The sequence below is a fragment of the Typopeltis vanoorti genome, chromosome 12 (genome assembly GCF_054136105.1).
Source record: "Typopeltis vanoorti isolate ZY-2024b chromosome 12, IOZ_Tvanoo_1.0, whole genome shotgun sequence".
NCBI lineage: Eukaryota > Metazoa > Arthropoda > Arachnida > Uropygi > Thelyphonidae > Typopeltis > Typopeltis vanoorti.
Window position 1 is genome coordinate 56,833,014 of NC_143560.1, and position 23,555 is coordinate 56,856,568.

Below are 23,555 nucleotides of genomic sequence, written 5' to 3' on the forward strand. Positions count from 1 at the left end.
CATACCGGTTTCGACCTTTATTGAGTGTTTAGTACAGGTCAATCTCCAAAAACTCGTTTTTGGAGATTGAGCAACCCGAAGGATCAAAAACTCAGTGGGTAACAGCCGTGCCTCAGTTGACTTCATGGGCTACAGCATTGCAATTCAAAATCCAAGCTTCCAACCGGTTTCGACCTTTATTGAGGTCTCTTCAGTGGGAGCTGGACCCGGTAGAGATATCAAGGTTGAAGTAATGCAGAAGTCATATATATATATATATATATATATATATATATATATATATATATATATATATATATATATATATATATATATATATATATATATATATATATATATATATATATATATATATATGAAGTCATATATATATATATATACATATATGTATATATATATATATATACATGTATATATGAAGTCATATATATATATATATATATGACTTCTGCATTACTTCAACCTTGATATCTCTACCGGGTCCAGCTCCCACTGAATATATATATATATATATATATATATATATATATATATATATATATATATATATATATATATATATATATATATATATATATATATATATATATATATATATATATGAATATATATATATATGAAGTCATATATATATATATATATACATATATGTATATATATATATATATACATATATATATATACATATATATATGAAGTCATATATATATATATATATATGACTTCTGCATTACTTCAACCTTGATATCTCTACCGGGTCCAGCTCCCACTGTACATATATGTATATATATATATATACATATATATATACATATATATATGAAGTCATATATATATATATATATATATATATGACTTCTGCATTACTTCAACCTTGATATCTCTACCGGGTCCAGCTCCCACTGAATATATATATATATATATATATATATATATATACAAGTAGACAAAAGGTGTGTGATTCTCTTAATAAAAATCTCTGGATGAGAGAAAGATGTAGAAAGGTTTTTTACCTTGGGGATAAAATACGTTAACGATACCAAGAAATTTTATACTTATACTTATACTATACTATACTTATATATTCTTCAGCTTTTTCCCACTTAAGTAGGGTCGCTGTTTGTGGTTAGTCTCCTCCACAACTTCCTGTCTTGAGCTGTAGCCACATCGAAGTTCTTCATCCTCAAGTCCTCCCGCACCATCTCCCTCCATCTCTCCTTTGGCCGTCCGCGCTTCCTCTTCCCCTGCACATCCATCTGCATGACCTTTCTTCCCACATACTCTTCCTCCCTCCTCATCACATGACCAAACCATCTCAACTTTGCCTCCTATATCTTTGCTCCTAAGTTCGTAACTTTCACCGTTTCCCTTACATAATCATTTCTCAGATGATCCTTTCTGGTCACACCGCACATTTACCTAAGCATTCTCATCTCCGCTACCTCCATCCTGCTGATGTTATTTTTCCTCAGGGCCACAGTTTTCAAAGCATACGTCATAGCTGGTCTCACTACTGTCCTGTAAATTTTGCCTTTTAGATTGATCGGCACCCTCTTATCACATAGCACTCCATCCATCTCTCTAGAGAAATGTGTGTATATATATATATATATATATATATATATATATATATATATATATATATATATATATATATATATATATATATATATATATATTTCCCTTTTTTTTTTATTTGACAAAGTGTTATCTTTATCATGCGGCTATTTACATTTAGACTATTCGCATATTGTATTTTCGGTTTAGTACAGAATATTATATAATAACAATAATAATGATAACAATAATCATCCCTATTATTATCAGTTAAGGTATTGCGACTTTAAACTTAATTCTAGTGATTGGCTAATGAGAATTATTTGATTATATGAAGCTAGTATTGTTTCTAATAATGTACTGATGATGTCTTAAGATATTTAAGAAGAAATATCTACATATTATTATATACATATTTCGTCTTAAGTATCTTAAGACATCATCTCTATATATTATTAAAATTTAATTACTGTGGTATACGTGTGAATTTTTTAGTTATGAATTATCTTTGTCAGTACCTACATCAATAATATCTTAATAGATACAAAACGCTGCAGATGTTATACGTATTACCAATACTAGACATCAAAAATGATAAGATAATGTAAAAAAGAAATTCATATTTCTTTACAGGTATAACAATTTATGCATTGATAACGAAGAAGCTGCAATACGATTACTGCTTCTTCTGCTAGTGGTTGCCTAGTGCAATCGATATAATTGATTCGCAGTAGCCTATATATACTAATGATTGAATCGTTATTTTATGCTAATTAATTAATTTGACTAATTAACTAATTATTAACAGTTAATTTTATGCTGTTACGATTTAACACTGCATCTTTATGTTTGTTTACATTTCTCTCGATTGCGAATACCGCCATGTACGGCTTGCAAGTGTTTGTGTGCGTAAGTTTTGATAAATTTTAACTTTTTATAAGGGATTTGTGTATACTTTTATTATTATTATTATACGGGCACATCCATCCGAAGACTCATCGCGAGAGACCCAATCTAGCCATACACTCTATCATACCTCTCCTTGAACCCATTAACAAAAAAAAAAAAAAAAAAAAAAAAAGCACTCACAACTGATTGTGGCAACCCATTCCACTCATTCACCACTCTCCAAGCAAAAAATCTGGTCCTCACACTCCTACTCACCACACCTTTATTCAACTCCCAGGGGTGATTCCTTGTTCTGGCCCCTCCAGCCAGTGCTGAAACATTTCCCTTGCATCTATCCTATAAAATCCTTTAACACTTTCATTGCCAAGCTGAAAATAGGAATTTCGTGTGGTGGCCAAATTTTTTTTATTTTTTCATTTAGTTAGCGACGTCCACGCGATAACGCGTGATCGGCCGTTTGGTGAGAGCTCGCGATATCGCGAGTTCTCACCAAATGACCGATATCGCGCGATATCGTTCATTGCCAAGCTGAAAATTGGAATTTCGTGTGGTTGCCAACTTTTTTTTAATTTTTTCATTTAGTTAACGATGTCCACGCGATAACGCGTGATCGGCCGTTTGGTGAGGACTCGCATCGCGCGATATCGCGTGTTTGGCAATGAACATGTTAAGCAACTTAAATGTTTCTATCATATCCCCTCTTTTCCTCCTATCAACCAACTTCTGCAATCCACACACACCTTCAATCTGTCCTCATAGGGCACATTCTACAGGCCACTCGCCTCTGAATCATCTCCACAGCTTCCTCATTCCCAAGAAACCCAGGGGACCAGACTTGAGCACAGTAATCCAGATGTGGGCGTATCAAGGCCTTATAAAGAGGAATAACAACTTCCTTATCTCTACTTGTTAATGTGTCCTTCAATAGCCGAGCAATCTTATGGGCTACCTTAACAAACTTAGCAATATGTCCTCTAAACTTTAACTCTCTGTCTGCCCCCCCCCCCCCCCCCAAATCTCTAACTTCATCTATTTCCTGGAGTACAGTGTCATCAATGTGATACACGGCTTGCAATCTATTTATCCCAAAGTGCATAACTTTACATTTCTCGACATTAAACTTTATTTTCTTCAAAAGATAATTCAAAAAATTTTCTTTTGCACATACTTGACAGACTATTTAAATCGTCCTTTAACTATTATTCTGCCTAATTTCGCATCATCAGCAAACAATTGAATACTTCCTTTCAGGTTATTTCCTATATCATTTATGTATAAATTATACAGCAATAGTCGCAGTACTGAACCTTGTGGCACACCACTAGTCACCTGCTTTGGCCTCGATTCTTCCCCTCCATATACCACTGTTTGATATCTGTCCAGCAACTACCCTCTTATCTTCTTAACCAGTGTTATATCCATCCCCACTTGTTCTAATTTGCGTAACAGTGTTTCATGTGGTATTCTGTCAAATACTTTTGTAAAATCCAGCAAAATCATCGTGTATCCATTTCCTTTATCCAACGGAGCTGTTACTCTATTATAAAAACTTTATGGTAGTAAATGATAAAATAGACTATTATCTACATATGTATTTTATACATTCACTACATACATAACATTTTCTTAATTTTTTCGATATTTCGAGGCTACGCGGTTCGTCTGCGAGTTTTTTTTTTTAAATTGTAGCAAATCTCAAAATAAATTTCCAGTACAGTATATTTATTCAAAAAAAAAAAAAAGCGTATAAGTAGAACCGCACATTTCAAACCTGCGTTCTTCAAAGGTCAACTGTATGTACTGTATATATATATTTTTTTGAATATAGAGTTTTAAATGTTTTAAACTGTTTTATTTTTACTTTTATTTTATTGTATTTATTTGTTAATTAAATTTTTAGTAAAACCAGCAGACTAGCGACATCTATATTTAAGAACATAACTGTTTGTCGTCTGCAGGTATAACAATACACCAATTACGAGTATTTCTTTGGATTTTTTTTTATTGCATCTAAAGAATGTTTACATGAGTATGTTTTCATAATAAATCCGAGTTCTTTTAGGATTTGCCATAGAGTTAAGTGTTATGTTACAAATATTTCTTCGGAATGCTTTATTCATTCATTTATTTTTTTTATTTTTAAAAAAGACAGAACAATTTACGGTTGTTGTTTATCGCCATCCTTGTGTCTGAAATTTTCGATTGCCGGCACGCTTTGGTTCTATATCATTTTCTTCTGCTACGGAAGATGATCCTTCTTTCTTCACCAGTCGACCCATAAATGTCAAATAATTTGGCTCAGGCTGTCTTGCAGTCAGCCTAAAATCTCTGCGATCCAAATCAGCAAAGGTGAGTGGAAACATCATGAGATCATCATTGACCGCAAGAGGAGCTTTCTTAACCAAGGTCAAACTCCTGTAAGGTCCTTCTGGAAAGCCTATTACTCCACAGGGAATGAGAAGTAAAGCCACTAAAATTGAGAACATTTTCGTCACAACGTAGGAATTGTAGAATCTGTAAGTAACATTTGAAAATTTTCATTAATTTCTTCAGTTAACAAATAAATATTTGGCATTAATAGACAAAAACTTTATTGCACCAGATTCAAGTAAAAATGATTAAGTATTCAATTAATAAAAAAACTGTGAATATAAGAAGGATTCAAAAAGTTTGATATTCATATTTCAAATAATAATTATTATTATCATTATAATGAAGACTTTGTATTGTTCAGGAGTGTAATATACGATAATGAAAGAGAGAGAGAGAGAGAAATAATGATGTGCGCTTTTTCGACTTTTCCCAGATTTTGAAAAAGAAAGATATGCTAAATAAATTCAAACCTTAATGATAAGCAGGATAGCTCGCGAAACACGTTTAGAGCTCCTCATTTAGTTAATTATAATGCAATTAATTACCTAAATGGCTTAGGGAAAAAAGTTTATATAGTCTGCAGCTGGATTCGATATATAGTCTTTTTTTCTGGTAATCTTGTATCATATACGAGTAATTATGATACTCAGTCATTAGTATTTATTAAAATTATTATAATAAATTATAATAATTTATTATGAAATTATTATAATAATTTCATAATAAATCATTATTATAAATTTTATATTTTTAAATTTTATAAAATATCAGGCATATGGAAGGAAGTCATAGTTGGGCCGTTTTCCTAAGATTTCGGCGGTTGTCCTAAAATACAATAAATACTTTAAAAAAATTATTATTATCATAAGCAAGCTATTTTTTTCCTTTTTCTTTTTTTCAGTCTTCTTTTAAAATGCGTTTCTTCCAATAATACCCATAAGAGCAAAATAATCCCATATAGTCCTTTTTTTTTTTTCAATTTTTTTATTTATTTATTATTTTTCCCTCCTCGGGAAAGAAATCTGCTGCTATTGGAAGTTATCATTTTTAGTGATATTTGAATACAAATATCTCTATTTGAACTCATTGCGGTTAAATAATTTTTACCCAAATTCGATATATCATTTGTTTATTTTATTGACTTTACACAAATTTCAGTTTGGAGCATATGAAACATATAAAAACTATAGTTTATTTCATAAATAATTGAATGCTACACTAATAAATAATACTGTATTAAATGCTGCATCATTTAATAAATAATGGTTTATGCACTGAATAATAAAATGTAGTTGATCCCTCTAATTTTTATGGGAAGCCTTCAAAACTGCAAAGTAATGTATTGATAAAGCTTAAATTAATAATTTTATATTTAATTAAATCAAACAAGCGAGGCTATCAAGCGCGTACACATGGTATAACGGGAGTCTTTTTCGAATATATATATATATATATATATATATATATATATATATATATATATATATATATATATATATATATATATATATATATATATATATATATATATATATATATATATATATATATATATATATATATAACGGTTACGTCTGTTTTTCAGCCATACGCGTTGCTTTAGTGTTTCTAAAGCAACGTGTATGGCTGAAAAACAACGGTAGAATGGATTTAGAAAAAGTGTTCCACTTTTTTCTAAATCCATTCTAGCCTCGGATAAATCTAAAGATAACACACTTTCCTTCAATCCTGTGTTTCTCAATTTTAGTTGAATTTACTATGAAGTCCAAACAACAACAAATCAGATCAGTGGTAAACTTGATAAAAATATTTATCAAGCATCTCCAGCTTTGATTAGACCGGATATAAAAGGAAAAAAAATATAAGTAAGTAAGAATTCAAGAAAAAATGTGAGATACACAATGCAAAAAATCCAGGTGCTGGGGTTGTTAAAAGCTTTTGAAGCTTTGTAGTAGCAGTGGAAGAGGCAAAGTCACTTGCAAGAAACATTCTAAATACAAATAATAATACTGAATATGTTAATTGTTAATTAAAAAAAAATTAAGTCGTCTTTCTTATGAGCTCGCCTGCGGGGAACTCTTCATCAGTTTAAGAACCATGTTTTGAATTTAAAACTAATAGCATTATTTGAAAACGTTTATAATAACAAATAAGCATGCTTCCAGCTGCAATAAATTATGTTGTCAAAATATATGACTTTTCATCTGATGAAGCCTACTGAAATTTATCATCTTATTGAGTGATGAGCTGTTACCATAAATGGAAAAAAAAAAAAGGAAGATAATGAAAACATGCTGCCTCTTTTATCAAGACGAAAATGCGAACCCAGGAACTCAACTTTAGACGTTGAGTGAGAACTTCGCCTAGAATGCGTAGAACGAACCGTTATATGCTATGGAAATTATATAATAACATAAGTTCTTTTTCCTGGAAGTTCATGTTTTTCTAACCCGCAATACAAAGAACTGGCCAAATGCTGCTTGAGGTAGTTGTCTCCCAACAGCTCGATAAATTCAGTTTCATTCTTCTAATGCGATTTCACAGACTACCCAATGAATGTTCGGATAATTAAAGTCCTCCATTGTGATTACTCTTTTTTCACCCGTCGTCTTTATTTCGTGATGCATTTCTTCATAACTAGCAACTGATCTACCAGGTCTGTAACAACACCTCATTATGTATTTAATCTTGTTAGACTCCACCCCACACCAGATGTCTTCAAACTCACTACTACATGAAAAACTGTTACTGGTATTGCAGCAATAGGCCTCAACTCTAACTGGATTCAAGTCATCCGATATCATTAGCAGCACGCTCCTCTCCTCTCCTATCCTCTCTATCCTTCCTAAAAATACTGTGCCTTTGACACGCGATACCAGTTTGTATGTCTGATTCTGACAGCCAGGTCTCACTAATGCCTACAATCCGAGGTCCCAACATATTAACCAAGGTAACAAATTCTTCTCTTTTGTTTCTGATACTCTTAGCATTTCTGTACAGACATAATAAATTACCTGCTCTTTTGCATACACTTGTCTGTGGTCTGCATGACACAGTTCGACAACTTGCAGATCTCTGTTCTGTTCTAGTTCCTTACTTATGCAGGCATCTTTACACATGCTTGATAGGTCCGAACCGGATGAACAGAGAATCTTCTCTCTTCATAATCATTTCCATAATAATAACCATTCCCATCATTAACACATTTAGCTAACATTGTCGCTTTTTAGTTACACACTGATTCTCACGATTCCTGCCATCAGAATTTAGGTTCCCTGACTCTCCATGTTAGGTCTCATATCAGTTACGTGTAATATTTTTCAAGATTCCTGATGCCAAACGCATTCAAATGTAGGTAGTCCATCTTATATAAATCCAATCTTCCCTGAAAATCACTCCACGCATCCAAAAATTCGCATCCATTCCTTCTACACAGCCTACGCATCGAATCGTTTGCCATCATAACCTTTCTTTGTAATGAATTTCCATCATCTCTAGGTAATGTACTAACGATTTTTACTTTCTCACTCTTCACTCTCGCTTCTTCCAACAACCTTTTTACATCGTCTCTTATACTGAATCTATCGCCAGTTAAGTCATTGGTATACCTACCAGAATTATGGCCTCTTTTGCCTTTCAGTTTTTCAATTGCTTGTGTTATATTTTTAATTTTTACTCGGGAAAAACTTGACGTTATAACCCTCTTACCAATAGCGTGTTTTATGATGGAATTGCCATACCAAATAACATCCTTATTTTTAGAATAAAGTTTACTTACCAGATTTTCGTTATTACTCACAAACTTATCTGATTTCCGTACTTCGTCTGTCTAATAATCTACTTTCATCTAGCAATTGCGGAGCTTAAATTGTTTTCAATATCTTCTTTAGTGAAAAAACCTTGTTCACCACTTCGCTGTTCTTGTTAGGGTTCCGTTTCGTTTGCGTTTTTGGCGCCATTTTACAGCTGTATTTAATATTTCAATATCACGATAAAAATATGTTATATGTTATATGTTATGCTAAATATTCGATAAACACGAAAATTTACTCTAATATATTGTACAATAATAATTTTCTAAGAGGGAAAAAAAAACACAATAAAACAGATAAATACGACCAATTTTACACGAGCGCTATTGTGAATGGTCGCTAAATTACAGCGACTGTTCACAATATAACTTCATGTGAGAGAGCATAAGAAATTAGGTTTTTCTGTACGCTCTTGCGGCTCTATTTTAACCAATAGAGCCACACGCTCTATTGGTTAAATTCATACAGCATTATACGTAAACAAAGGAGATTTTTTTTTTTTTTAATCCAAAGCAGAAAATCACTACTACAACCCATCATTCGCAAAATTTGGCTCCTGGTGATTTTCTGTTTTGTTCTCGATGCAGAAAAAAAAAAAAAAAATTAAAAGGTAACAGATTTAATTACTAATAAACGAAATTCAACAAACACTTTTCTTTTCTTGACATTCCGATTTTAGTAAGTGTTTCTAAAGGCGGCAGAAACAGTGGGCAAAGTCAGTTGGTTTGGTCTTCATCTTTGAAGGAGACCAAACTCGTAATCCTGGAAGTTTTATTCTTTGTGCAATCACGTCATTCCAGGTATCTTTTCGAATAGTATTGCATATCGTGGCGTTTAATAAGGAAGTGAATTGTTTACCAAACAATATTAGGCAAAGATTTAATGTAATATAATACAAGAGAAGACACTTAAATATAGTTATGATTATATTTTCAATTTCTGCATTTCCACCAATCTAATATATTCAGCTGTAAGAAACAACAGATAAAGAAATTTCAAACCATGATACAACCCGATAAGGAATGATTACAAGTTTAACATGCAACTTACACGATCAGTAGAATTCAACCAGTTTCTTAAACGGGGAACGTCTTCTTACAGATCGAGATCACACTTTGCCTAGAGAACCTCTGTGCTACTTTTATTCCGTTTTTGGGGTGACGTCACAACCACTTAACGAACACCTATCACATTAAACCGCTTTTATCCCGAGTACACAGAAAAAAGAGATAAAACAATTTCATCTGCATCACTTAATTCCTGGTAATGTGTGGGCACTTTAAAAGTCATATTTTTAATCCTCCTTGGATTGGCTGCCGTAGAATAAATGAGACAACTAACTCGGCCATGAACATTCCGTATGTTTTTGAAGTCCTCGCACAGGGATCAACTGTCGCAAAAAGAGATGTTGCAATTAGGATTATCTGAACAGCCGTAATGGATAGTACTTGGAACTTTTGTTAATAAATAATATATGTTTCACATTAAGACTTTGCGAGTTTTCTTTTATCGTCGATTTAAATTTTCCTGTAGTTCGATGATGTCGTTAAGGCTAAATGACATGCTATGGAGACTTAGAAATCATTACTTTAAGCTACTTATTTTATTTATCGCTTGTTTTCAACGTAATGTGGATCTTATTTTAGATTTTTCTATAAACTTGGCCTCCAGTACGAATTGATACGAAAAGTAAATATATTCATTCAAATAACAGTCAAATAAAAGTAGATAAAGCGACAGATATGTTTAATAATCACAATCGCTTGAATTGTTTAAAGATATTCAGTGGTATCCACATTAATAGTAATTTATTTTTATTACGAAGTTATTTTTAAGATTTCATGAAATTGTATTACGTTTGCATCAAAAGTATTGTGAGCGAGAAAGTAGCACTGTTGTCATTTTTATGATATTTCCACCCACGAAGTATTATGTGTCTATAGCATATTAAACTGTGAGTGAGCGAGCTTTGGGTTAGATAAATTGCGAATCCTGTTCTAAACATAAAACATGGAACTTTTTTCAAGCCGCAAGTAAGCAAAATGGTGGCCTCAAGCCGGCCGACAAAAATCATTTGCAACTAAATTATTATCGTTAAATGTGGTTTAAGTGATTGCCAAATTACTGCAAGGACATACGTTGTTGGCAAGCTAATATATTTTTTGCTAACCACCTCCCCTTCCCCACTTACCTTCTTTTTCATAGTTAGCAGGCGTCTGGTATTGTCTAGTAGCTCTTTGAAAAGAAAAGGCTGGATCTTTTTATAGTCGTGACGTGAGGATTGACGAGAATTAAACTCTTGTCTATTTTCAATTGAAAAAAAAAAAAGTCCTTTATAAGAATTTTTGTTAATTGAAGATGAATCATCCGATCTTAACAGCATTAGAAAAGTTTTTTCTCTTTCTCTCCGAGAAAGTCGTTTTTTCCCCATTTCTACAAAGAGGAAAACCGACCGAAGAACACATGCAATTAGCATACAAAAATAGGATTTGGCGGAGGAGAACTGTACAGTGAAAGAAGACTCGCCTTCTGGATGAATCCTAGGACTTCATGAAGATAGTCTGATTCGCTGGAGGTAAAAATCAAAATTATTTGGAGAATAATTAATTTAAATTTTTCACCATGGCCTAATTTAAGCTTACTTGAAAAAGGTTAGCCATAGCGGATAAAGATTGGATAATTCAAGATAACCTTAAAACTTCCAAAGCGTAAATTCATTCTCACGATTTTCTGACATATCAGATATTCATTATGAAAACTGGACAACTTAGAAGAATTACATTTGAAAAATATTATAATCTCACAGACAATGTTATCCAAAGTACAGTCTACGTCCTTTTTCACATAAATTCTTCAGGACGTTTTCCAACGACATTGCACAAAAAGATTCCGTTCTAAGTATTTCAAAGGCTGAGAACAACGTAGTGTGTGTATGTGTGTGTGTGTAGAGGGGAGGGGAAGGGGGGAAGGGTGATTGTTGCTCTAGAGCGGTTCCCAACTTATTTTAATCACGGAACTCTTTTTACCTTGATAACTAATTTTGAAACCCTGAATTTTTACTGACTATAAAGAAAACAACAAATGAAAAAAATCAAAATTAATTTATTGAAAAAATAACAGATTAATAATGGAAAAGCAAATATTATTACGAGGATGGTCTGAAACGTTATCGGCCTAACAATAAAAATACGAATTTAGAATTTCAAAATTATTTTTATTTTTCAACATAATCTCCCTTAAGACTAATACATTTATTCCAGCGATGCTCCAGCGCCGTTATCCCGTCCCTGTAGTGGTTCTCGTTAAGATCTGCAAAAACCCCTCTACAGCTGCCATCACCTCTTGATTCGAAGAAAAACGCTGACCAGCGAGGAAGAGTTTTAGTTTTGGGAAGAGATAGGAGTCAGAGGGAGTCAAATCTGTGGAATATGATAGATGTTCCAACAATTCATAGTGCAGATCCCTTAATTTTCCCATTGGCAAAACACCTTTGTGGGCAGGTGCATTGTCCTGATGAAAGATAATTTTTTTCTTCTGCAAACCAGGTCTTTTCTCACAAATTTTTTCATCTAGTCTGGTTAAAAGATCAGAATACTATTTCCCGGTTATTGTTTTACCCTTTTCAATATAATTAATAAACAAAATGCCTTTAGCATCCCAAAACACCGATGCCATGACCTTTCCTGCTGATGGAACCGACTTTGTCTTCTTTGGCGCGGCTTCTGTCCGCTGTTTTGACTGCTGTTTGGATTCTGGTGTGTAATGGTGAATCTAAGTCTCATCCATAGTAATAAATCGACGCACAAAATAATCAGGTCTATTCTTGTTAGAACGCTCCAACACTGTTCATAGATTTTTATGTGAGTGCGCTTGTGATCTGCTGTAAGCAAGCGCGGCACCCATCTTGTGCAAAGCGTTTTCATTTGCAATTCTAATGCAAAATATATCCTACACGTTCTTTTAAAATGCCTATGATCTCAGAAATTTGACGCACTTTGACTCGCTGGTCATCCAATACCATATCGTGCACTTGATGAATGATTTCTGGTGTTGTTACACTTTTTTGAACGTCCTTCACTTGGATCGTCTTCAAAGCTGATATGGCCACGTTTAAACTCAGCAGCCCATTTCTTAATTGTCGAAAAGAAAGGAAAAGAGTGCCCATAAACTTTTATGACCTTCGAATGAATTTTTTTGACGTCATATCATCTTTTACAAAGAATTTTATAACCGCACGATACTCACTTTTATCCGTTTCAAGGGATCCAGACAACACTTTTGCTTCAGACAGCTGTATAAAACAAATTACTTGATAGAATGACTTGCAGTTTCATATGGATGCTTATGACAGATGTACCAACTTAGGAAAAAAAACTCTCGTTGATAGTGTTGCCATCTATGGTCGAGGCCGAGAACTTTTCAGACCACCCTCGTAATTCAAACTGGTAATTAATATCAAGAATTAAATTTCTTTTCTTTCGATATTATTTCAAAATTTGGTTTACTTGTGGACAGCTGAATTCTAATATCAGGAGTGGAATTGAACTTACTTCTGCATTTTGTTTTTGTCGCAGTGCAGAGCGAATCTCCGCTTTCACACAAATACGTGTGTGGTACCACACAGCAGCAAACAACGAATTGTCCTTTTGAATAAATCTGCTTATGCTTCTTTTAAGCCACACAAAAACTTGTTTAATGAAACTTCATTCAATTTAACTTTTATTTGGCTGTTTGATATCAGGTCGATGAGATTTTCATATTCTGAAGTAGATAGTTCCTCTGGTTTTTCTTTAATATTGAAAGGATTGAAAACCCAATTGTTATGTCATCTTTTAGTAGAGGAAAGTATTCATTTAATGCCACATTTATTGATTTTTGATGATACATAATTTCTTTTCGAATTTCTTCACAATTCGATTCCTCTAAAAAGTCATTTAAAGTTGGAAATCGTTCCAAATTATTTTTTAACAGCCATGGTCCAGTATTGTAACTTTCGTAATAATGATCGTAATTTATATTTTGATCACAATCATCATTACGAAAGTTACAATACTGAACCATGGCTGTTAAAAAATAATTTGGAACGATTTCCAAATTTGACTTCCATTCCTCTAAAAATGACTTTATAGAGGAATCGAATTGTGAAATTAACGAGGAAATTCGAAAAGAAATTATGTGTTATCTAAAATCAATAAATGTGACGTGGGGAGCTGAAGGATCTTCCTCGGCCATAGCCAAGTTAGCCGGTCTTGGGCGTGGACAGCACGGTTTTTCCCCAGTTTATCCTGGGGGTTTTAATCTCGGGATATGTTGAGTTCTCAAAGCAGGCAAACCAGCCTTGAGAACTCAACATTACGGACATAGGATACACCAGAGCGTAGGGCTGAACACTTTATCCTGTGAACGGTTTGAGATCTGATAACCCTCGTCACCTCAAAGTAAAAGAGTGGAAAAGGAAGATGAGATGAGATTTATCTTTTGTGTTGAAAAGAGATTATCTTTTGAGAGAGAGAGAGAGAGAGAGCGATCTGCTAATACAAATTTGTCATTGTATAAGCTATGGCAAGCTATTCTCATAATTCAAACAATCTGACAAGAGATCTGCCACATGACAGCCATCTAATTTCAGTACGATGTACCAGCAAAGATGTATGTTGGCTGCCAAAATTCTTCGCATATAATTTTGAATAATCTTGTTTTTAACAGTCGTGTTTTCGCCAAGTTAATAATTTTCACTGCTTTATCTAAAACACATTTTAAAGATAAAGGAATATTTCGAGCAACCAGTGCATGTCTATGAAGAAACGCAGTGATTACTCGTACACGTTTTAGAAACATTTCTAATCGTGTTATTGCTCCTTTCACAGGTCCTATCATTGACTTCACACCATCGCAACATACATCGGCACATTTCTCCCAACTTATTTCCACAAGTCTTCATAAAACTGTCGATACATCTAAATATCATTTTTCCTGTTGTATTGGTTTGTAAATTTTCACAGAGTAATATGTTTTCTTCAATATAATTATCGTAATAATAACGAACGAAAATTAATAAAATTGATAGGTTTTCGATGTCCATTGTCTCAGCTAATTGTAAAGAGTACTCATCACATGACTGAAGTCTTAAAATAAGTTCCTGTTCAACATCCTCAGCTGTATCATGAATTCTGTGTGAAACTGCATTATCTGAGAAAGAAATTTTATCAATTTTTTTACAGGATTTCTCGTCGAACATACACTGAACAACAATCTTTGATGCACTTTAGACGATGCCCACTTTATTTTTACTGGTGTATATCAAGTTCCTTGTAACTGGAATCTGTCGTACTTTGGACAAACTGGACGCTCTATAGAAAAAAGAATACAGGAGCATCAATCGTATACATTCTTCACAACAAATTCGATAAGTCTGGATTGGCGCAGCACTGGATAAAGACAACATCCTCTGGTCCAAGACTCGCCTTCTACACAGATGTCTCTATAAATTCGAACGCCTATTCAAAGAGAGTGCTGAGGCCTTACTTCAACGCCCTAATTTGAATTGAAATGATCGCCTATCCTTGTCAAAAATATGGGAAAGTTTAATCCGGATAACACAGTTTTTTTATAACTGAGACCTTCTAATTCCTATATTAGTCTAATGTTATCTTTAATTGAATTTATAAAATTAACATTGTTATAGAAAATGTGAATTAATATCTATAATTTATTCATCACTCTGATGAAATTTACCTCTCTTTAATGCTTAGCAATGTAACATCACGCGGCTCGTTCTACTTTTGAATGATCAATTGTTGGTATTCCATTTTATAAAAACTGTTCCTATTAAGCCACTGAGGATAGTCTGTTAATTTCAGATTGAAATATTTGGCAAATATTAAAATATTCTTGTGTTAACGTGTTTGAATTTCTTACGTCATTCCAAACTTCGCCTTCGTGGATTGTTATGTCATCCACGTCATGTGAAATCCGCTCTCTAAACCTTCTTCTTATACAGACCATTGCCTTCTTAAACATACCAAGCATTAATAACCTCTGTTGGTCACAACTCTGTTCTCCTGCGTCATCTAAAGAATTGCAATATTCGTTTTTTTACTCTTTTTTAAAATAGTAATCCCTACAATCGGAAAATTTTCAATCCCTGGCATATTCTGGCTGTAGACGGACAAAATTTTGAGAAGAAAGAAGAAACGTTTGAACACTGCATTTAAATTACATCCTGTAATTGTACTTTTTATGAAATACCTGACCATTCCAAAGGTCAACAATGGAGAAAATGAACGAAGAGAAAGAAAAATTTGCTCTATGAGTTTGGAATTGAACTGTAAAGAAGGAGTGTTGAATAGAATCTATTAAGTATTTTGACAGATTTAGAGGAGAGCGCAAGATATTTATTTGTTGAAATATTTCAACAAATAAATATTTGTAAATATTAGCAACTTTCTTCTGTATCTCTCGTTGAATAGGAAAATTGTTATAATCAAAAATCGAAGTTTTTTTTTCCTGAATCGAATTGAAAGAACGCTTCTCTCTCTCTACTTTTTGTAGATTTTGTGTTACGATTTCCTTAGGAATCCTCTAAAACATTTGTCTTCTTTCAGTTGTGAGATCATTAATATGAAATAATTCCAACTTGACATTTTTATTAAACCTCAGTAGTAGTTCTGTCAATTCTACTCGGTTAAATACACGTAGTAGTTACGAGTAGTATGCATTACAACCTTAAGAAAAGGTTCCAAGATCAATTTTTTTTTTTTACATTTCATTTCTTACTATAACTTTTTATATTTCATTTTTTTTTTTTTTAATTTGTGAAGTTTGACTGACTTTCTGATATAACAAGCAAATGATTCTCGTTCCCGGTACACAATGATTATAATCTCGGCAGTTTGTTACAGTATGTGTGAAATAATTTTTTTTTTAATCTTCTCAATTCAAGCACTAGTATTAGTTTGAACCGCTACCACTAGTAAAGTGAATGATAATTTTCTCTTTCACTGTATTTTCACTCAAAAATCTTGAATTGATATTCTCAAAGTTGGCACTTTGTTGAATGCCTATTCAGTTTTAGATAGTGATGGATGCAGAGAGTGCCAAATGTAATGACAAGCGATATACTGACGGAGTGTAAATCCATAGACGCATTGGTTTATCTATGAGTTTCTGCTCCTCATCACACACAGCAGATCACATAGGAGATGAAGGGGGGGGGGGGTTTCCCTCCAAACTCAGAGGTTTATCATCTCACAAAATAGACAAAATGGCCAGAAGAAGAAGAAGAACACACGTAATTAACAGACATAATATACTGACTTCCTTAGCTTTGGTCTCTTCTAACTTAATTCAAAACAACCTAAGTCCCCATCTCACTTGAGTATTTTTAAAAATTCCTGCTGGTTTATATTTCCATAAGACGTCACGAATGACATCCACTTCCTAAATGCCAAATTAGTTCAATGAAACATTTAACTGAAGATGCATCATCACAAAAGTGGAAAGAAATTTGTAATTCTCACTCTCCACCATGGTAGACTATGAATAAATATTAGCAAGACCACACCTTAGAAAGGTTTTCGATGTCGCCAATGGTACTTCAGAACTTTTAGTTTTTCTTTTATATTTTTATTATTCTTATTATTGTTTCACACCGGGACAACAAACATCATCTATTACTTAAAAAAAAGCATCCATAGTGCCATGAGATTCGAGTCCACAGGTTATTTCAGATTTCGTGTATAGCATTAAGCTGCGAAAATATGACTCGTTTAAAACCGAAGTTCCCTGCGCTTTGAATGAATGAATGAATGCTATATAGCAGTGATGTTCAACCTTTTTTTTACTACGCGAGCTACTTTTTTATAAAAAGTTATTCGGCGATCTACTCACTTATATGTAAGTTATTCGGCGATTTACTCTGTTATATAGATCACGTTTCCCCAACCTGATATTTGATTACGCACAAATAAACAACTAAAAAAAATACAGAACTAAAAACTTTATTTGTGTATTTAAAAATTTATTTATCACTTTTAATTATTTTAATACAACAAAAAAATATATATATATATTGGAATAAAATATTTATTTCTCTATTTTGGAAAACCAAAGTTAGAAAATACAACAGATGGATTACAAACCTCACAAGTTACAGGAAATGCTGGTTGATTAAAAAAAAAAAAAAGTTAATGTGAAATTTGGCATTGTTTGGACCTCGCAATATTTTCATAGTCAAGTTGATATGAAGAAGTGGCCAATCGCAGACAATCATCTAAATGATCATTTGTAATTTGGTTTCTTAATTGATTTTTTATGACGGTCATATTTGAAAAAGCGGATTCTGCCGAGTATGTCGATCCGAAACACGACAGAATTTTTCGCGCAATATCAGTTAATATTGGGAATTTTTATGTGTGTGCATACTTCCAAATGACTTCATTGTTTATTGATTTTAAATGTAAACTATTCTGAATTTTTATTATTTCAAGTTCTACTTCAGTTTGGCTTATATCAAACAGCCCACTAATTTTATTTGAAATTTCTGTGATGTTCAAGTTTTCTTGAAATGGATTATTGTTAAAAGATACAATCATTTCAGTTTTATTAAAATCTTTTAAATAAATTCTTTTAAATCATAGCGAAGCATTTCTTGATTTTGTTCAAAAATTTTAATAAATATGGGAGATGTCTGAATTCGCGGTCATTTATATTTTTCTTTAATAAAAGTAAGTATTGTTGGGAAGTTTTTATTGAACTTAACATGACAATTAAATTTTTATCTCTACCTTGTAACTCTAAATTTAAATTGCTTAATTTCGTACAGAAATATACTAAAAATGATAAGTGTAACAACCATCTTTTATCACTCAATTATGGATAAATATCTATTTTTTCATCAAGAAAAAATTTTATATCATTAATTAATACAAGCGCTCTTTCTACAAATTGACTTCTGCTGAGCCAGCGAACATTATTGTACAACAGAAGTTCCCTATCGTCATCTGCCTGTAATTTAAATAACCGCCGTTGCAGGGCTTTTCCTCGAATAGAATTTACAATTTTAAATGTAATATCCAAAACATATTTTGTGTTTAATCTTTTACTACACAGTACTTGTTGGTGAATAATGCAGTGGTACGTTAAAAAATCTGGATATTTGTCATCGTTTTTACATAATTAAATAAAGCCTGATTTATTACCTATCATTGCAGGAGCACTATCACTAGTAATAGACACAAGTTTAAAAAGCGGAAGTTTGTGTTGTTTCACAAATTCATCAAATGCCGAAAAATGTCTTCTCCCCTAGTCCTTCCCAATAATGGTATAATTTTCAAAAGTTCTTCTTTACTTAAATAATCTTGAAATACCATGCGAATAAATACCATTAACTGAACAATATCAGTGAAGTCGTTTGATTCATCAAATTGTAATGAAAACGCAACACACTGGTGAATGTCTGACATTAACCTGGCCTGGAAACTTTTCTCCGGCAATTGGAACTCTTCCTTTCGGCAATTTGAAACCTTGTCTACGGCCTAGAAGTAGTCTCTCTCTCTAGCGACGTCTCGAACCGAGAAGCTCCTTTCTGGAAGCGGGAAACTCCTCTCTCAAGCAACGTGGATCTGGGCAGTCTCTCTGACGGTGATTCTGGACCGGGCGGCCTCCTCTCTGACAGCAATTCTGGAACTGGGACCCCTTCTGCTTGCTTCAGTCCCTTTTTATTAGGCCTCCTCTGAGACCTCGCGTGAAGTTTAGCAACCCCCAAAGAATCGGTATGAGTCTTTCATCTTAAGTTTCAAGTTCGACACGCCTTTTGGTTCTCCTCCGCTTTCTTTTGATTGCAAGTTGTCGGCCATCGGAAAGTTGTTTGAACTCTTTCTGACTGACTTCGGAGATGTTTACACTTAGAGCCTGCAAGCCTTTCTCATACATACAAGTTTCAATAACAATCTTTCTAATGCCGCCATGTACAGCTTCGGCGACAAAAACATTGCCTTTGTTTTTAACTCTCTAACATATTCTTATTGAAGCAGTATATACAGTTAGCTTCAAAAGAGTTCTTTACAAAAACATCTAATACAAACTATACCGAGACAAACAAAGTTTATTTTTTTACAGTATTCACATGGCTTAACCTAAGTAAAAAATCGATGTAATGTGCTTTGGAATATTTAATATTTAAGCTACAATCGAGTTTTTACACTTTGCTTATAATCGTATTCACTCGGCTTGCTGTTTGACTTCCACTGATCCAAATTAATTCATTTACCCGGACTCATAAGAAAATTACTGATTTGACAATTTTAACGAAAAATAAATAAACAATAGCAATACACTTAAAGAATTAAAAATAATACAAAATAATGATAAATAAAATATTATGTTTTCAGTTTTAATTAAATTTGTAAGTAAGGAGGAATACACAAGAGATCAACCAAAAATCGCTCCGTGATAGACCGGTTGAACACCCCTGCTATATAAGAACCAGAGCTGTTCGCTCCGGCGTAGGGCCGTACTTACACTTTTTTCCGAGGCTGGCGGGACCAGAGGCGGTAATTGTTTGGCCCTTAAATTGACACTAATTTTTGGGGTCCCCCCCCCAGTTAGAGCTTCGTGCGCTAGTGGCATAAGTACAGCCCTTTTCCGACGTTAAAAGACGACACCAAAATTTCACATGAAATAAGATTTTTAAAGGTTAACACTCACCACTGTTATCATCTAGTAGCATTAATAATGCAATTAATTACTTAATTTACTTACAATTGGCAAACTAGCAAACTTTCAGGAGGGAGATGACTTTCATTGTCCGGCGTGATTCTACCACCCTGCTTATTCTAAAGTCTGAAACTAGCCTGAAAACGTACTATGTTTATTCTCTAGAGCAGGGTCTCTGGAATATTTCACCATTAGCTCGCCAACTGCATTCATGTCCTATAGCTTTACAATCTTTCGTGGATGCGATTCACATTAAAAAAACTCCACAGTAATTTAACATTAATGGAATAAAATATGAATTTATTTGTGGATGATATTTTTCCGACTACATAGAAAGATTCACTGATTACTGCAACAGAAACTACTATCGCCATGGGAGAAAAAAATCATAGGGATTAGCATTCTGTGAGTTATCATCATCACTACAATGTATGTGTAATGTGATAATAATAATAAAAATTATTGTTATAACTGATATCAAATTTCATATTGGTCTTATAACCCCTCTCACCACCACCACCCCCATACCTACAGGTAGACTGACACCGGATTCATATAATTTGGGATGGCCACATGATATGACACTGTCTCTGACAAAGTAGTCATTTCATTAGATAATGGGTGAGAAATATCTAATAAATTGCTAACTCAGTGTGTATACGCAGTACTTTCATTAAATTCTCAATCCACTTATTTTACTATTAATCCACAAAAGATTTTCTTCGCTAAATCTCTTTTTCCTTTTGGACAAATGCCACACTGATGCAACATCTGTTGACATTTTCAGAGTATTTTAATCTTGTTTCATACATAAACAAATTCAAACCTGAGCTTTTATTTATTTATTTTTTTGTATGTTTTTCAACTAATTTTTCCATGCGTGATGACGAATAGCCTTTTAAATTGTGTGGTTATCTCTTTCTGGTTTGGTTTTCTCCTTCTATTCAGAGATAATTTTCTTCGCCAATTATACGCCATCTAGTTTCATCGAATAACAGTTCCTTTCCTCTCCTCATTATTATTTCCTCAACTTTAAATTTGCAAAAAGAAATAATTTCATGATACACTCTCGTGATGATCTTCACATCATAAGAGACAAAAGTAATCTACTTGATTCAGTGTATAATAAATTGTTTTCAGGTCTTATTTCTTGTCATAGAGAATCCTCCCATCTATTTTTACCATTAGTAACTCAGATCTCCAGAGAAGAACAAATTTTCTTTATTTGAATTACATAAACTTAAGAAATCCAGAGATATTCGAAAAAAAAAAGAAAGCTAGAGTTTGACTGTATAACCCCTATATAACTAACTACTAGCCTGGTTGGTTGAAGGGATATCGCTTCTGTTCTCAAACGAACAGGCAGAGGATTGGAATCCCGCTGTGGGCATGGATGTTTATATTTTTTTATTTTTTTTATTTTTAGGACAGAGGTGAAAATTATTATCCGTTACGAGACTACTGTCCATGGTTAGTTGAAATGGCTTGAAAAATATCCGTATTTGGTCTCACGGATTACGTAAAATAAATAAATAAACCATATACAAAAATAAATATAATAATATTTTAAAAAAACCTTAGCCCACTCACGGTACTCATCTATTACTATAAGTTTCAACCTATTGTGGATGGGAGTTACATAAAACATGTTCAAATAAGAAATCCTTCCAACTAAATAATACTCTTCTCAATCCTAAGGTGGTACTCCTAAGAGTTTCCTGTTTTTTTTTTTTTTTTTTTTGGCTCAGTAGAGGAGAGAGCAATTAGATCATTATTCGTGTATTTTTATTTTATATATTTATTCTGTTATATTAATGTTTCTTTTTCTGGCAAAAATTTTCATTTGAATTTCCAGATATTCAATAAGTGCAAAATAACACGATATTTGTCACAGTTTAATTTCAAATCACGAGACGTGTTAATGCATATGGTTTCCTCTAAGCTGTACTAATAGGGAAGTAAGCAATGCTAAATGATGGGTGATAAGACAGAAACTGGACGGGATAATGTGGGAAAAGAGGAGAGGGAAAACCGGATGAAGAAATGAAAGTCAAGTAGTCCACGCTTTCACAGACCAATGCTCTGTGCTCTGATAAATGTGGTAAACACTTATGTCTGTGTAATGGAAGTACATTATCGACTACTGAGTGGCTAGTGTTGTTATGGTAGTGTTTGAGGGGAATTTTTAAAGGAAGTGCTGTTTAAGATTGAGAGGAAAATGAGGTGTTGCGAAAGATAAGAGAGTGAGAGAGTCAGAATGTGTATGTGTGCGTGCGTGTAGAATCAGAGAATGAGTAAACCAGGAAGGCGCATATGAGTGTTGTTTGCTATTTTCCGTCTAGTCATAGCGGCTACATTTATACATTCGATACAAAATATCGCAGTAAGAGCGACAAAGCTTCTGTCTTTTCAAGATCAAGTTGCAATTTGTTTGAAGCGAGATCACATCTAAGTCCCATTACCAAGCCTCCAAGTTTTCAGCAGAAAGGTTATTTCGACAGTGTTACAGTTGGTTGAGTTGCGGTACTTGAAAATCGAGCCGTGTGACGCAGAAACATATTGCTCCATGCACCTGTCAAAAGATCGATGGAGATAGTGTGTTAAGCTACTTCTAACTCCTTTCTTTTGTGCGATTAATAGCCTGTTCGTTATTTCTTTGTTCATCAGTCTACTTCACATCCTGATGATAATGGCAAAGACAACAGTGTCCGTAGAAATGACCTACGTCAATAACAAGTTTGAATGGGAATTCTGGGACAGATTGGCGACATTCTGCCGTGCTAGCGTTGGGGAAAACCAATGATGATTCTTTTTAGGCACTGCAGTTAAAGTGACATGGACAAATAAGCTTCAAGTAATGATTGATACACATGCTGTGGCAGTAATTTTTGCAACTGCACAAAGAAAAACAACTTTCTTCATCTATCTTAGCATATCTGCTTATTTGGAGATGCAATATGCGATTGCGAATAGACTATAAAGTATATATTATAATCTCTCTCCGAGTACGACACGTTTTTTTTTTATTAGTTTTCATTTCAATAAAATTTACATGAATAAGATTTACAAAAAATGTTCATTTCTTCCTTTTCGACAACCGATCCGAGAGAGAGAGAGAGAGAGATAAAGAAATCACAAACTTTAGTTAATGTTTTATTTTTATTAGCTTCATTTATTTATAGCGCAAAT

At 33.3% G+C, this 23,555-nt stretch overlaps 1 protein-coding gene across 1 annotated transcript; it reads right to left on the reverse strand.

Moving 5' to 3' along the window:
* Positions 1–4,491: 4,491 nt before the first annotated feature.
* Positions 4,492–9,746, reverse strand: LOC150100809 (uncharacterized). Its single transcript, XM_090402120.1, has 2 exons — positions 9,702–9,746; positions 4,492–4,980 (listed from the first exon to the last, which is right to left on the reverse strand). The coding sequence occupies exon 2, from the start codon at positions 4,950–4,952 to the stop codon at positions 4,638–4,640; it is 315 nt and encodes a 104-aa protein (XP_090258246.1). The 5' UTR covers positions 4,953–4,980; positions 9,702–9,746; the 3' UTR covers positions 4,492–4,637.
* Between the last annotated feature and the right edge of the window lie 13,809 nt (positions 9,747–23,555).